The sequence below is a fragment of the Eumetopias jubatus genome, unplaced genomic scaffold (genome assembly GCF_037043125.1).
Source record: "Eumetopias jubatus isolate StellerSeaLion01/CBP00866 unplaced genomic scaffold, mEumJub1_p1.0 scaffold_5, whole genome shotgun sequence".
NCBI lineage: Eukaryota > Metazoa > Chordata > Mammalia > Carnivora > Otariidae > Eumetopias > Eumetopias jubatus.
In genome coordinates this window covers 59,733,204-59,748,431 of record NW_028274811.1, presented here as the reverse complement: position 1 = coordinate 59,748,431, position 15,228 = coordinate 59,733,204, and the positions used below count along the sequence as shown (strand labels likewise).

Sequence of the window (15,228 nt, the reverse complement as noted above, 5' to 3'; positions counted from 1 at the left end):
TATTCTTGATGACCTTCCAAAGAATGTACCACAGCATTACTGGACAGTAAGTAACTGGGAGACCAGGGGCCTTTCTCATCGTCTTTGCATCTCCGGCAGCACCCAGCTGGGTGCTCATCCACAGCGGGAGTGCAAGATGCATATGTTGCCCTGAACTGAAGGGCCAGGAGCACATTAGCTGTTCAGCTGGAGATAGCAGGGTGGGCGGAGGGTAAAGGCAAGGAGGAGTTCCAGATTTCTTTCTGTTCTGTCATTTCAGTGTTTTCTCTCACCACTCCTTAGGCGTCTGGCTGTGACAGTGAAGGACAGAAAGGTCTGCCCGAAGCTGGCAGCAGATTTTCCCAATACTCCCTTCTGGCCCTGTGTTTGAAAAAATTATTAATTAAAAAATGTATACCTATTCTATAAGCCCAATATGCTTTATACATATTTGTGTGTGTGTGTGTGTGTGTGTGTGTGTATTTGCCAAATACACATAGGTGTGGTGCATGAACAGGCTAAAGTAGAACTTCAGTTTCAACATACAGACTGAAAAACTATGTCCATTAATGCCTTTCTCACATTTCCATCAAAAGCAATCATTGGGGGGCACCTGGGTGGCTCAGTCGTTAAGCGTCAGCCTTCAGCTCAGTTCATGATCCCAGGTCGTGGGATCGAGCCCCGCATCGGGCTCCCTTCTCGTCGGGAAGCCTGCCTCTCCCTCTCCCACTCCCCCTGCTTGTGTTCCCTCTCTTGCTGTGTCTCTCTCTGTCAAATAAATAAATAAAATCTTAAAAAAAAAAAAGCAATCATTGGGGGCTCCTGGGTGGCTCAGTTGGTTAAGCGTCTGCCTTTGGCTCAGGTCATGATCCCAGGGTCCTGGGATCCAGCCCCACACGGGACTCCTTGCTCTGCGGGAATCTGCTTCTCTCTCTCCCTCTGCCTGCCACTCCCCCTGCTTATGTTCTCTCTCTCCCTCTCTCTCTCGCTCTCTGTGTGTGTCAAATAAATAAATAAAATCTTAAAAATATAAAAGCAATCATACCACGTTTCAGAAAAAGACATGTTTGAAATCTGGAGGTATTTAGAATCACCAGGAAGGACAACAAGACACCCCCAAATAGGGGATATCTGGAGTGACCTGCTGAAAAAGCCAGGATCTGAAAGGGAAGTAGCAGACAGAGAAGAATGCGATGCCTGTGGCATGAGAAGTACAGACCAAAAGTTCCCAGCCGAATCCTGTAAGGAACCATGGCAGCACTCGTGAAGATCTGCCAGGCCCAGAATTGCGGTCTTCCTATTAGGCTGCCAGCCAAGTACAAACAGTTGGCTCCCCTTGCCATCCTGTCTTCTCTCCCTTTGAATCTGAAGAGGTCAGCAGTCCTGGTTAGCAAGATAGGAAGAGAGGGCTGGAAGCATAAGATGGAGAAAGAGAAGGATCGGTGGGCCTTCCCTCGTTGCCTGCCTACTGAAGGCAACTGCTGGAAAACCAGAGAAAATATAAGTTTCATGTGTTCCAAATTTTGATTTTACATGGAACTGAACACTTTTTTTTTTTTTAAATTTAAATCAGGCTCTACACCTAGTGTGGAGCCCGATGCAGGGCTTGAACTCCCAACCCTGAGATCAAGACCTGAGCTGAGATCGAGAATCAGACACTTAACTGACCGAGCCACACAGGTGTCTCTGGAACTGAACACTTTTAATTCCTGAATTAAGATTGTGTTTGCTAAATAAAGTGGTCATGGAGCTTTCTATTCCCTAAGATGACCCAGCAAAGTCCTGGGGCATGTCAGTATTTTCAAATAGGGAGAGAGGATAGACTTCACCCAATGAGCAGGTTTAAAGAGATGGAGACAAAAATAAAGTTGCATTTGGATTATTTCATGAATGCTGTTTGTTTAAAATGACAATTATAATATTGCGAATGTTATTTACTAGCTTTACATTTTTATAATAAATCTACAAAGCTTGAAAGACTTAATTATAATTACAGAGCAGAACGCAATGGCTCTAAACCTTGATGATGTAAGAGTAATGATATAACTTAAAGAAGCCAAGAGGTAGATGAGGGAGGACGAGTAGAGGGGAGCAGAAAGAGTTAATTCTTATTTTACAGAGTGGAAGTAAGAGGTACTGCTTTACATCAATGGATAAAGAAATAGGTGGTTAAATAGAAAATTCCAACTTATAAAGATAACCAACAGAAGAAATAAAAATGTAATAAATCAAAATTGGGAAAAGTAGAACAGGGAGAAAAGGGGAATGTTACGTGATTTAAATGCTTCAGCCTTTGTAAAGGGTTAGCAGTAATTACAGCTTAAAATTGATAAAACCAGACATTAGGTATAAGACTTCAAAACACAAGCAGCAAACAGGTCATTACCTCTGGGTAATGCCCCTCAGGAGAGGGGCAGCTTTTGTTTTTAATCTTATATACTCTATACTTTTTGAATTTTTATTGCATGCATAGTGTTTCTAACAATAAATAAAATGAGATTAGAGAAAAATAGTAATGTTAATTAAACAATTCCTACCTGGCTCGAATCCAGGGTTTGGTGTGCATATTAAGGCTACTTCCCCAACTACCATGTTTGTCTGAAACTGGGGGCAAAAAGCCCCTTTCAGGGGCCAGCTCCTCTGCAATCGCCCTGATGTGGTACGGCTCAGATCCACAGCACCCGCCAATGTACCTGACCCCCAGATTGTAGGCCTCTCTGGCATATTTTTTGAATATCCCATCTGGTTGCAACTCTGGGCTCTAGTCCTGCAACACAATAATCACAGCATTTCTGTTACCATCCCTACATTCAAATCATAGGTGCTCCGATGGAGCACTTTTTAAAATTAAAACATGATGAACTTTAGATTATGCTCTTTTTTCATTAACATTGACTGGTTTTGGGTCTTCTTCCTGCCTTGTTTTCGGCCTTTTTGCTCTCAGAGCCGCTGATAGCAAGATGTCTTCGGGAAATGCCAAAATCGGGCATCCTGCCCCCAACTTCATAGCCACGGCTGTTATGCCAGATGGCCAGTTCAAAGATCTGAGCCTATCTGACTACAAAGGAAAATACATTGTGTTCTTCTTTTACCCTCTTGACTTCACCTTTGTGTGCCCCACGGAGATCATTGCTTTCAGTGACAAGGCAGAAGAATTTAAGAAACTCAACTGTCAAGTGATTGGTGCTTCTGTGGATTCTCATTTCTGTCACCTGGCATGGATCAACACACCCAAGAAACAAGGAGGACTGGGACCCATGAACATTCCCTTGGTATCAGACCCCAAGCGTACCATTGCTCAGGACTATGGAGTCTTAAAGGCTGATGAAGGCATCTCCTTCAGGGGCCTCTTTATCATTGACGATAAAGGTATCCTTAGGCAGATCACGGTAAATGACCTTCCTGTAGGCCGCTCTGTGGATGAGACTCTGCGACTGGTTCAGGCCTTCCAGTTTACTGAGAAGCATGGGGAAGTGTGCCCAGCTGGCTGGAAGCCTGGCAGTGATACCATCAAGCCTGATGTTCAGAAGAGCAAAGAATATTTCTCTAAGCAGAAGTGAGCGCCGGGTCGTTTTAGGGCTGGGCTGCAGTGGGTGGCCACGAAAACAAAATCTCTCTTGTATTATTGTCATGCTTAGAACATAAGACTTTAGACTGTGCAGATGTGGTATGGGGACAGGACAGGCCTTTTCTGCAGGGGTTGGGGAGGCCAGCCTTTGTTTTCTGGAGAGAAGGGCCTGAGCTGTTATGGGGCAGGCCAACTGTATGTACAGTAGCAGGGCATCACGTTTTGTCTTTTGTGTCTATTAAACTTGAACCGAGGGGGGAAAAAAAAACAAAACATTGACTGGTTTTGTCTTACGCAGCAGTCTCTTTTCGTAAGACCGTACCATAGCTGTTCATTATAGCCGTTTCCACGTTGTCAGCACAAGAAAACGCAAGGACCGCTCCTACGCCCTGAGCTTACCAAAGGGATATTCTGGGAGATCCACAAACCCGCCTTTGCCACAGTCAGGGGTGTGGAAGCCCAGGGATTGCACCATCAGGTGTGCCTTCCACCCTGCGGTCCGTAGGCCCTCCTTCATGAGCCTCATTGTCTTCAAGCTGGTGCTGGGCCCAAAGTGGCAGTTCACGCCCACGATTGCAGCCCCTAGGCAAAGAAATAAAGAACTTTTACATTTTACTTATTTTTTTAATAGTTGGAAATTGCCTTAGAGATTAGTTATCCTTCTCCACCTCCCAAGTTTTACCAAGAGGAAAACCAATGCCAGTTAATTCTTCTATTTCTGAACTGCTCTCACAAGATTAAGCAACCTTTGTTAAATTTCACAAACAGCCGAACTGCTGATCACATTGTGGGTCCCAATTACCTGCCTTCACCAGCTTAACAGCACATTCTCCAGGTGTCACCCCACGCATGTCTCCGTCCGGGCCTATGCACATGGTAGCTGCCACAGGTTTACCCGATTGTTTTAAGACTTCCACAGCCCATATGGCTTCTTCGGCATGCTCAAAATACTAAGAGAGATTTCATTTTTCTATTGGTCCAAATGTAAAGCAGATTTTGAAAGGTGGAATGCAAATGTTGCAGAACAATTATAAAAATGACCAAGTATATGTGGTAAAAGTTGCTGAGGAACAGGTCTTTAGCAAACTAAAGAATACTTTTCTGAGTAAACATTTTAATTCCTTTAACAATAGTATATAGATTTTCATTTAGAGATCATTGATTCAGCAAGATGATGACTGTTATGGATAAAAACGGAAACAAAAACAAAAAAACACAAACGTTTTTAACAAAATTGAGTATCTAAAATCATAAATTTGAAGGAATGAACTTTTTTTTCAAAGATTATTTATTTATTTATTTGAGAGAGAGCAGTGTGTGCGAGAACTCGAGTGGGGACAGAGGAGTTGAGGGAGAGAGAGAGGCAGACTCCTTGCTGAGTAGGGAGCCTGATGCAGGGTTCGATCCCAGGACCCCGGAATCATGATCTGAGCTGAAGGCAGACGCTTAACCTACTGAGCCACCTAGGGTGCCCCAGGAATGAAAGTTTTACTAATAAATTTTATTTTTTTTTTTAAAGATCTATTTATTTAAGAGAGAGAGAGAGAGAAAGAGCACAACGTGAGTAGGGGGAGGAATAAAGGGCGAGAGAGAGAGAGAATCCCAAGCACACTCCCCACTGAGAGTGTAACCCGATGTGGGGCTGGATCTCACAACTCTGAAATCACAACCCGAGTGGAAACTGAGTTGGACACTTAACCGACTGAGCCACCCAGGTGCCCCTTACTAAAAAATTTTAGGCTCATCTTTTATGGAGCTGGAGTAATCTCTGAAAAATAATGAATAGTTTATTATACTTTCTACTTCAAAGTGATTTTATATTCACTTCTCGTTAGATGTTCATAAGCGCTCCATGAAGTAGGAGAAATATGATGGTTTCCCCCAGTGAGACTGCTGCAGCACAGAGCTGGGGTGGGGGGGCATAGCTACTCAGTTTCTTTCATTTGCAGGGGTCTTCCCAGGAACCCCCTTAAGGGCCACAATTGAAAAGCTGACCTTAAGTAAATGAAGAAAAGCCAGCAAAAATCTCCCTGTGTTCTTCCTTCTTGACTTAGATTCTGCAAAAGCCATGTGTGAGGAATGGCAGAGAGAGTCCACAGAGAGGTTCTTACAAAACAAACTTGTGTTCCATCTGTCTGGAGAGGCTGTCAGGTGGAGTTTGTGCCCATCTCTGCAGATGATTGTTGCCCAGTGCATCTGCCAGGCTTGGGTGGCCCTGAGCCTTGGGAAGGTTGATGAAGCAAGCTTTTCAATAGATTCAGAGAGTGATAAGGGAAACAGCAGCTGGGAGGCTACTGTCCTCGTTGGGGGTAGAGACTTGGGCTGAGAGGTTTACTCCAGGTGGTAGCAAAGGTGGGAAATGGGGAATGAGGGCTTTTTAATTTTTGGAAGTGGAAGGAAGAGAATGTTCTGGGCCTTCGTGTCCAAGCAACGACCAATTCTTACTCTTTCTTCGAAATATCACTCGCCTGTTATAACTTGAGTGAAAGCAGGGGTTTGGGAGAGAACAGAGCATGGACAGTGGAGGGCAAGGAAACTTCCTGGTACTGAGTATTATTAGCGGGGCCTGCATGAGCCTGAGCAGCCAGCCGCCTACCTCCTAAGCTTTGCTCGCTCACAGCCTCCAGACCCGGCAGAGCTCCTTCCAGACCTGCCCCTCCCACAGGAGAGGTTGCTCCCTGAAGCACCGTCCCCTTCTCACCCAGCATCGTAGGGTCCCCTGTGAGTTGGCTGCTGCAACCACCCAAAGACAATCAAGGCTACGGTCAGGCCTCTCCTGGGCCTGCCCTTTGGCTTCACTAAAACCCAGCATGCAAGTGAGAGGATTGTTTGCCTTGACGGCACTGCATGTATATAAACCTCTGACCCTGTACCCTGAGGAGATCAGGGCACAAAGCAATCCCAAATACCCTCGTGAAAGCTGAAGATTATGTAGCGGGATTTGTCCGAAGAGAGTGACTCCCTCCCCTAAGATACTAGGCTTACCTCTGCAATCAAGATGTCCACATTTTTCTTTGTAAAAACCTCTAGCTGGAGTTGAAAGAGTTTTTTAACTGTGGCTTCATCCTTGTGGTGTCTGTACACTGATGTCCGGCAGACCCCCCCCAGCTACCAGAGCATCAGCCTTGCCAGCCACTTCCCTGGCAAGGTCACAGGCAGCAGCGTTCACAGCTTCCCACTGAGGTCAGAGAGCAAGAGTTCAGACGGTGAGCCCGGCATTTTCGCGGTAAAATATAACAGATAACAGAAGGGGCAATGAGCAAGTCAGATGAGTCCCAGTCATGGTTTAGACTGCAGTTTGAGGGGGGCTGAGGGATAACTGGGTGATGGGCATGAAGAAGGGCCCGTGATGGGATGGGCACTGGGTGTCATATGCAACTGATGAATCACTGACCTCTACCTCTGAAACTAATAATACACTCTATGTTAATTCATTGAATTGAAATAAAATAGAATTTTTAAAAAAAACCCTGCAATTTGAGAAGACCAGCAGCGTTGGGGACTTCTCCTTTACTGCCAGTGAGCTTATTTCCATTACTGTACTCCCCACAATGCATTTTAGGAAGTGTTTGTGTTGGCCTCCCTCACTGGACTGTGAACCACTTCAGAACGGGCTCTGTCGCTCTCTTTCACCTTTGTTTTGAGCATAGAGATTGGACTCTAACAGGTACTCAATAAATGTTGGTTGGTTGACTGAACAAATGGGCATGAACACTGACAAGTATGAACACTTTACATGTACACAATATTGCACAGTACTTCCACATTCTTCCCCTTCTCTACTTTTCTCAACAACCCTACGCATTTAAGCATAAATGGTCTCCATTTTGCACAAGGAAAACCAGTGCTCCGTGCAGCCAAGTGTCTTGCACAAAGTCACACACCCAACAGGAGGCAAAGTTGGCATCGAACCCAATTCTTCTCATTCCCAGGCCAGTGATGTGTTCCCAAGGACCACCCTATCTCCAGATGGGCAAGTTAGAAGAGAAGATGGTGAGATCAGATGAAAAGGGCATCTAAAAAGTGTTCTTTCTCTATAAAAAAATAGCACAGTATGACCATGTCCTTCCAATGGCCTATTCCTTCCCAGTCCTCTCTTCCCCTCTACCCCAGCTCAGGAGGCAGAAATAAGCTCATTTATGTAGTATATATTTGTTTACATAATAATTAGTTCATTAACACACATTTTATGTGGAGTTTGTAACAGAGTATAGTAACATATCGGGTCAATTCCATACCTTCCCTTCAAGAGGTTATTTTTATTATAGATGATCCCTGACACTCCCCCTGCCCTCCCTCCACCCCCACCCCCACCAAAATGGCAGTTTACCTTGCTTTCCGTATTGTCCTCACTGGCAGCAAAGGGGAAAGTCTGCATGACACTTGATCCTGCTCTCAAGAATTCTATGTGAAGTTGACGAACTACGAAGTCGTTTTTTAAATTAAAATTAAAAAGATAAACACCATAGGAGCTATCATTTGCAGCAACAGCAGCTTACCCACTCACGATCTCTTTCAATCAGACACAATTTCAAACCTCGTTCTTACAAAAAAATTGCAGATTAAGGTCAGTAGATTTCAAGGACAGGACATGGCAGAGTCAATCCTAAACTGGGACTCTTTGGAACCCCATATTGTCCTGTCCATGGGCCGCAATGGTCTGGTGCAGTCGCAGGCAGACACTCGGTCTCGCTGACCACTTGCCCCTTGGTCTTTTGGTCTAGAGAGGGTTTATTCATTTGCCTGTGTCGTGGAGGATGTAGCTGGTCTACTTACAGTCAGGAAATCCTTACATGAGGAAGTTGGCACAGTGGACAAGGCATGTGTGGGTGGTGCCCTCACCAAACCGATTCAACAGCAGGCAGCTGGGTGGACGCGGTCAGGGAGCTTCCGTGGGCCCTATCAGGACAGCCTTCCCTCCTCTCTCGTCATCTCTCCCCAACCCCAAACCTCATCCTTGCTATTTCAACACTTTCTTTCTGGTTTAGCAAACAGGATCTTCTAAAAATTAAAGGACAAGGACAAGTTCTCTGTGGGCCAGATGAAAACTTGGTGCTAGGTGCCAGAGAAACAAAACTTGGTCCTTCCATATAACTCTGAGTGTCTGATGAAGCAATAAAACTGGCCAGTGGGTATGATGTGTTGGGATTTTCATGCGGCTTAACTCACGAGTCCTCACAACTAGCCTATGTCATACCCTCTTGTGACATGGGTCAAGAACCTGAGCCTGATGCACCTGGATGGCTCCATCGGTTGAGCAACCAACTCCTGGTTTTGGCTCAGGTCATGATCTCAAGGTTGTGAGATCAAGCCCTGAGTTGGGCTCCACGCTCAGCACGGAGTCTGCTTGTCCTTCTCTCTTTGTTCCTCCCCCCACTCACACTCACGCTCAAAAATAAATAAATGTATCTTAAAAAAAAAAAAAGAAACCGATCCTTGGGAAAGTCAAATGACTTGTGCAAAGTCACACAGCCGGTGGGTGGAAGAATCAAGACAGGGTCCCAGGTTTCTCAGATACCCTGTGCATATATGAATACAATCAGAGAAAATCCAAAGTTCCATTCCCAGCTTGTATCCTTTCATTCTTTCGCTTTCTTTTCTTCCTTTTTTTTTTTTTAAGATTTTATTTATTTATTTGACAGAGAGAGACACAGCGAGAGAGGGAACACAAGCAGGGGCAGTGGGAGAGGGAGAAGCAGGCTTCTCGCGGAGCAGGGAGCCCGAGGCGGGGCTCGATCCCAGGACCCTGGGATCACGACCTGAGCCGAAGGCAGACACTTAACGACTAAGCCACCCAGGCGCCCCTCTTTTCCACTTTAATTGAGGAGACTACTCTCAAAAAAGAATAAAAATAGAATTAAAGCTCCAGTTTGATGTTACTCGCCAATCTGACCACAGTTTTTACCTCCAACTTTTATTGTTTTTTTCTAGCTCAGGGGATGAGGTGAAACTGTGTTGATTTCCTCACACTCCTTTCACCCAACAAAACCCAAATGTCTACCATCTATGCTGTGTTAATCTGGTGGCTATCATTAATCCTCTTTACCAAACACGTTGTTATATATAATATGCAAATTAGCCAGAAGCATTAATGTGAAGCAATAATAGTTTTACTATGTTAAGGAAACTCTTGAATATCAACAGCGTGAATATTCATGGAACAAATATCAAGATGTGTATTTTAGCACTCCCTGTACCTGAAGATGCAAGTGTGTGTGTGTAGAGGGGGAAGTTGGGGAGGGAGAGGCCATTTTCTTCTACATGCTTCAGCCCATGTACTGTCACTGTCTCTACATCTTGGCGACTCTGGCAAGTGAAACAGCCCTTAGACAACACTCAGAATTATTTATTTATCTTCTCTCAGTCAGATTTAAGCAAACTGTCACCCTCTAAACTAAACAGTCTCGGGGGGTGCTGCCACTGACCTGCATCGGGATGGTCTACTACCGCTTCCGGAGTCCAGAGCCCAGCCTTCACGTAGCCCTCTTCTCCAGAGTTATGAGAAAGCTGCCATCTCCAACCACAACCTCACCACTATCCAGACGTTCCAAAATACCCTGAAGGAAAGAAAGAAAAATCACCTAGGATACATACCTCTTTTTCTTTTTTTTTTTCTAAAAGCAGTTTCCAATTTTAGGAAAGGTGGTATTATGTTCTTATAGTCCCAGTTTCTGTTAAAATCCTCAAAGCCTAATAATATTTCAGAAAGATTGAGTATATTCTGTTTCTTGGACACTCCAGGTATTCGTTTTGTGCAAAGTGCTGTGAATATTTTTTCTCAAATAACATTTAATCTGAGTCAAATTATAGTGAAAGTGCTGATTCCGTGATAGTTGTTAATGTATTTCATTTGGGGAGACAATGTCCCCAAGTTAAAACAAATCCTTGGGCTCCCTTCCTCCTGGGGGTGGCCATATGACACGGTACTGGCCAATGAGACATAGGTGGAAGTCAGTTAAAGATTTCGGGAAAAGTTCTGCTTTCCTGCTATAGATGGGCACTTCCTTCCATCTGGGCATTTTTTTTCTCCTTCCTCTCTGGAATGTTACCATAAGTCCCGGAGGTATAGCAGTCATCTCTCAGCCATGCCACTGAAAGCTAATAGCTGGTGTAACTAGCAGCGGGGTGTGTGTGTGTGTGTGTGTGTGTGTGTGTGTTTTAATGACAACTTTGAGTAGCTGCAGCAGCCATGGATTGCAAGATCTCATGTTAAGTGAAAAAAAAAAAAGCCTCTTTTTTGTGTAAACCACTATACACAATCCTAAGGAACACACAGTTTCATAATGATGCCCTACATTTTCCAGCATGTTCATGTTCAATATTCACATGCATGTTTTCATTTGGTACTCTGGACAACTCTGTAAGCTAGGCAGGGTGGACGGTTTTTATTCCCATCTTATAAATGAGGAAACGGATGTTCAGAGAGGCTAAGTGACTTGTCCAAGATACAGAGCTAAGTAAGTAAACAAGTAGACTTCAGATCTTCTAAATTTCTAATCTAGTCTCTTTCTAGTTCCACTTCTCTATTCAGCCCAGCCATACTTGAATAAAAGGTTGTATCCAGAGCAGCTCTCCAAGACCTTACGGTTTCCATTGTCTAAAACATGCCTCCCCCCGGATGCCTGCTTGGGTCACCCTCTCACTTCCTTCAGGACTTTGGTCAAGGGTCATCTTCTCAGAGAGGGCTTTGCTGACCATCCTATAAAAAAAACTGCAAACACTCCCATGGTAATCCCCATTCCTCTTGTACAGATGGCCTTAGTTAAAGATATAACCTTTTATTGAAAATCAAGGCCAGTTCATCTCAGCCCTGTCCACAGCTGGACACAAAGCAATGCATGAGTGGGGGAGAAAAGCACGTAGTTGCTCCTTCTAATCAGTCTGCAGTCCAGGAAGGTACATTAGAAGGGCTTGTACTGGAGGCCACCGTATCTACAACATCTCTGGTATTTGGAAGTGGAATGGAGACCAGCCGCGTTAGCTGTGTTAGCCGTAGACACTGTTTTGACAGAGAGGGCTCCCGACTCTGGTTATTTTTCCATACTTCATATCTAAAAATGAATTTTAGCTGAATGTGGAAGGAATGTTAATATTTATTATGATTCTCACCTTTTCCTCTATTCCCTCCATACAATGCAATTTGCCCTTTTAATTTTGTACTTTTGAAACATAAAAAGGACTTCAACTTTAAACTCTCACGGACCTTTCCACCTGCCAGGTACAGTTCCAGGCAAGAGGGATAAAACATCGGTATAAGATGAGGTCCCTGACCTCAAGAAACCCAAGGTCTGGCCACCTTGGAGAAGGCCAGTGGGTCAACAAGTCATCACAACACATGTGATAAATAAATGCTGCAGAGGACTATAGAAGAGAGAATCAGAGGTATAGTCATTTGCATAAAATGTCGTCTTGAAAATCTAACACTTCAATTAAGTTAACCATGTTAAGAATCAAATTTAGTTCTAGAGGGGAAAAACACTGGCATACAGTCTGGGTGTTATAGGATAGTATCTCACCTCCTACATCCAATCTATCCCAGGGTTATGACAAGTGTATCTATTTAACACTTCTCAGGAATGTCCCCCCTCCCTTCCTCACTGCCCCTGGATTGTTGAAATGGCCTCCAGTTTGCTCCAGCCCACCCTGGCATATCTTCCACTGCTGCAGAGTGAAGCCTTGCCTGACCTACTCTCGTTTGGGATTACATCCTCCTTTGTGTTCTGCCTAAGGCCAAACACCGTCCAGTCCTGCATCTATCACTTGTACTGCAGTATCTGGTTACCTACTTGTTTCCTCTGTTTGGCTTTACAATGCTTGAGACTCAGGTGACAAATGACACTCTTTAGCTAGGGTTTTAAGAAAATTATAGGGCTTATTTTGGTTGTATCTTCATGATAACAAGTAAAGACATTTTGATCTGTTACCTAGATGTTTGTCCCAAATTTTAAATTTTGCCAGTTTTCTAAACAGCCCTTAGCAAAATAACTCCATCATCAAGATTTGAATTCAGAGCATCTACCCGCCCCTCCTTCACTGCTCTATTTACCACCTCAATTAATTACTACACCAGGATGATCTAAAGACAGCTCTAGTATGACAGAGGACTGGAAAATACAGATCACTGTAAATTAATTTGCAGTACATTTATATTTTCATTCCATTCTCCCTTTCAGTTTGGCAGTGAATCTGCCTTGGAGCTGGTAGTGAGCTCCGAGAGGCATTTATGTTTCCTTTTTGCAGATCTCAGTATCTAGACTTCTGGATTTAAGGTCTGGCTTCTGGGCGCCTCTATTCATACACAGAGGAGCTGGCCAGAGTCGGCCAGACATCCATTCTGCCTGAACCTGCCACCAGGACTGCTCTTGTGGATTAATGAGGCTACTGGAGGTGTCCCCTGTGGCAATTAAATGAATTCTTAAGATGTACCTGTTAGCTGCCAGAAGAGGTGAGATTAGCTGCTTCCCACTAACATTTTAACTCTCAGGTACACATTAGCATGGGTTATCATATGATAATCTTGGTGTTGCAAGAGCAGAGGCTGCTGGGAAGAAACCGGACAGGGACAGCATATTTTAAAAAAACCTTTTAAAAAATGAGCTAACGGTGAACACAATATTACAGAAAGTTTAGAGGAAGAAATCAGCACAATAGCTTTATGTTTTTATTAAGCTCATTTTCTTCAATGCCCATATTTTACTTTTATAATCAGAAAGACATATCCAAAGATTTTTTTAATTGTTAAATCCATATTGCACATCTTATGTAATTATTACCATTATTATTTCCTTCCTTACACTGCGTATATAATATTTTTACATAGTTGAGATCAGTCCATGACATAGTATAACTCCTTTTATAAGGTAACATTGCCAAAGCAGTTTGCTTGTTCCCATACTTAGTTTCTTAATCGGTGCCTAATAACTTATTAACTGGGTGCACCTTTATTTAGGGAGCCCACCATCGTTCGTCATCTTGGTTGTTCCTAACTTTTTAGTATAAATAGATCAGTGGTGCACATTTCTTTGTCTACATAGCGTCTCCCTTCCCCACCCTCTCTGAATTTGGGGCACAGGTGGGTTGCTCTGAGGGATCCTGGAGATGTCCTGCGTCCAAGTTCATGCCTTTCCTAATTTTGTTTTGTAGCCCCTTCTCCTCACAAGCACACACCCAGCAGAGAAACGGGGCGGAGGAGGGGGGTGACAAGGCTCACAGTTGGTGAGCAGATGGGGACCGAAGCTTAGAGAAGGAGCCAGGGAGACCTGTCTGACTGATGAGAGGAGGCCGAGCCCCTCCAGCCCACCCTGCGCACCCCCCAGACCTGCGCACTCCCTTACCCACCCCTTCTCCGCAGCCTCGGGTCGGGGAGGGTCTGCACCCAGGACTGGTTTCACGCCAGCCCACCGCTTGCAGGGCCACGCTGCCCCGCTTCCCAAAACCTGAGGGAACCGAGCTCTGGGGCCAGTTGAGCCGAAGACCTGACGGTGTCTGTGGGCTAAGGGTAGAAATGTGAGCATGGCCCCTGCATTCGAAGCTAGACTTCAAATCCCCGCTTCACCGTGGACTAGAATGGGTGACCTTGAGCTAGTTGACTCTCTGGGCCTCAGTTTCCTCACCTGAAAAATGGGAATAATCGTGAAAATGAGATAATTTGTGTAAAGCAGTCTGCGCAGCGCGGGGCACTGGGTCAGGGCTCCATAAGTGTTACCGAGATTGTTATCTAATCCTGTCGCCAAGGTGGTATTGTCACCCCGGGCACCTGGCGGCCGCGGAAACCGAGGCGCAGAGCCGTCCGGGTGCCCGCCCGAGGCCGCAGAGCTCGGCCAAGGACTGAAGTGGGGTTTGCATTCCAGGCCTTGGGAGCCCCGCGGCCAGCGGGGCTGAATACTTCGCGGACGCCCGGAAACTCACCTTTTTGGCCCCGGGGCCTCCGGCCTGTGCCATCGCGCCGCGACTGTGTGGGCACCGGGTGCGGGAGAGCACGCCAGCCCTCGAGCCCGCCCCTCGCCCGGGGGAAGGTCCCTCCCCCCCCCCCCCGCCCCTCCGCGGAGCCGCCGGCCCCGCCGCCCCAGGGTGTCGGCTGGCCTCGGAGCAGGTGCCCACGCCCGCGCCCTCGGCCTCCCCGGCCTCACCATGCTCCGCTCCGGCGTACAGCGGCTGCGGGGCCTCCCGCTGCCGAGCCTCCCGCCGCGGAGCTCCCCCGGCCGCCCGCGCTCAGCCTGCGGCCGCCAAGGGTGAGTGGGGTCCGGCCCGCGCAGAGGCCTGCGGCTGGGCGGCTACCGGGGCGGGAGCCAGGACCTGAGGCAGTGTGGTGGGTCAGGGGCGCTTTGGCCTCCGAGAAATGGGCATTTGGATTTCTTCTAGATTTCTGTGTGTTTTTTTACATGCACGCACGTACAAAGTGAAATAGTATCAAAGGGTTCCCAGTGCGAAGCCATTCCTATCCCCATATTTTTCCCCTGTCAAGTGTTAACAGTGTCTTCTGTATTTTTCCCCGAGATTGTGTGTAAGCAAACAGGGGTGTATGTATGTTCCTCTTTGCCTTACTTACACCTTGCTTTTTACAATGCATCCTGGAGAAGCTCACGATCCAGCTAGGAAGAAAGTCATGCAAATAAATATATTAAACCACCGAGCAATAATTATAAAATGAGAGAAGACTGTATGCGGTGAGGAAATTAAGT

General features: G+C 45.7%; 2 protein-coding genes and 1 pseudogene across 2 annotated transcripts in view; 2 read left to right on the top strand and 1 right to left on the bottom strand.

Moving 5' to 3' along the window:
- Positions 1 to 278: 278 nt before the first annotated feature.
- BHMT2 (betaine--homocysteine S-methyltransferase 2) lies at positions 279 to 14,488 on the bottom strand. The gene is given in 11 exon segments (XM_028114489.1): positions 279 to 360; positions 2,517 to 2,707; positions 2,709 to 2,746; positions 3,947 to 4,129; positions 4,350 to 4,497; positions 6,533 to 6,652; positions 6,654 to 6,725; positions 7,878 to 7,969; positions 9,973 to 10,032; positions 10,035 to 10,104; positions 14,456 to 14,488. Coding segments are annotated over 11 exon segments (1,089 nt in total).
- Positions 2,906 to 3,773, top strand: LOC114217595 (peroxiredoxin-1 pseudogene; annotated as a pseudogene).
- Positions 14,489 to 14,677: 189 nt separating the features above from the next.
- Positions 14,678 to 15,228, top strand: part of DMGDH (dimethylglycine dehydrogenase) — a 64,770-nt gene continuing 64,219 nt past the window's right edge. Inside the window, exon 1 of the mRNA XM_028114484.2 lies at positions 14,678 to 14,778. Within this exon, the coding sequence (XP_027970285.1) occupies positions 14,678 to 14,778 (101 nt within the window). The remainder of the gene's footprint in view (positions 14,779 to 15,228) is intronic.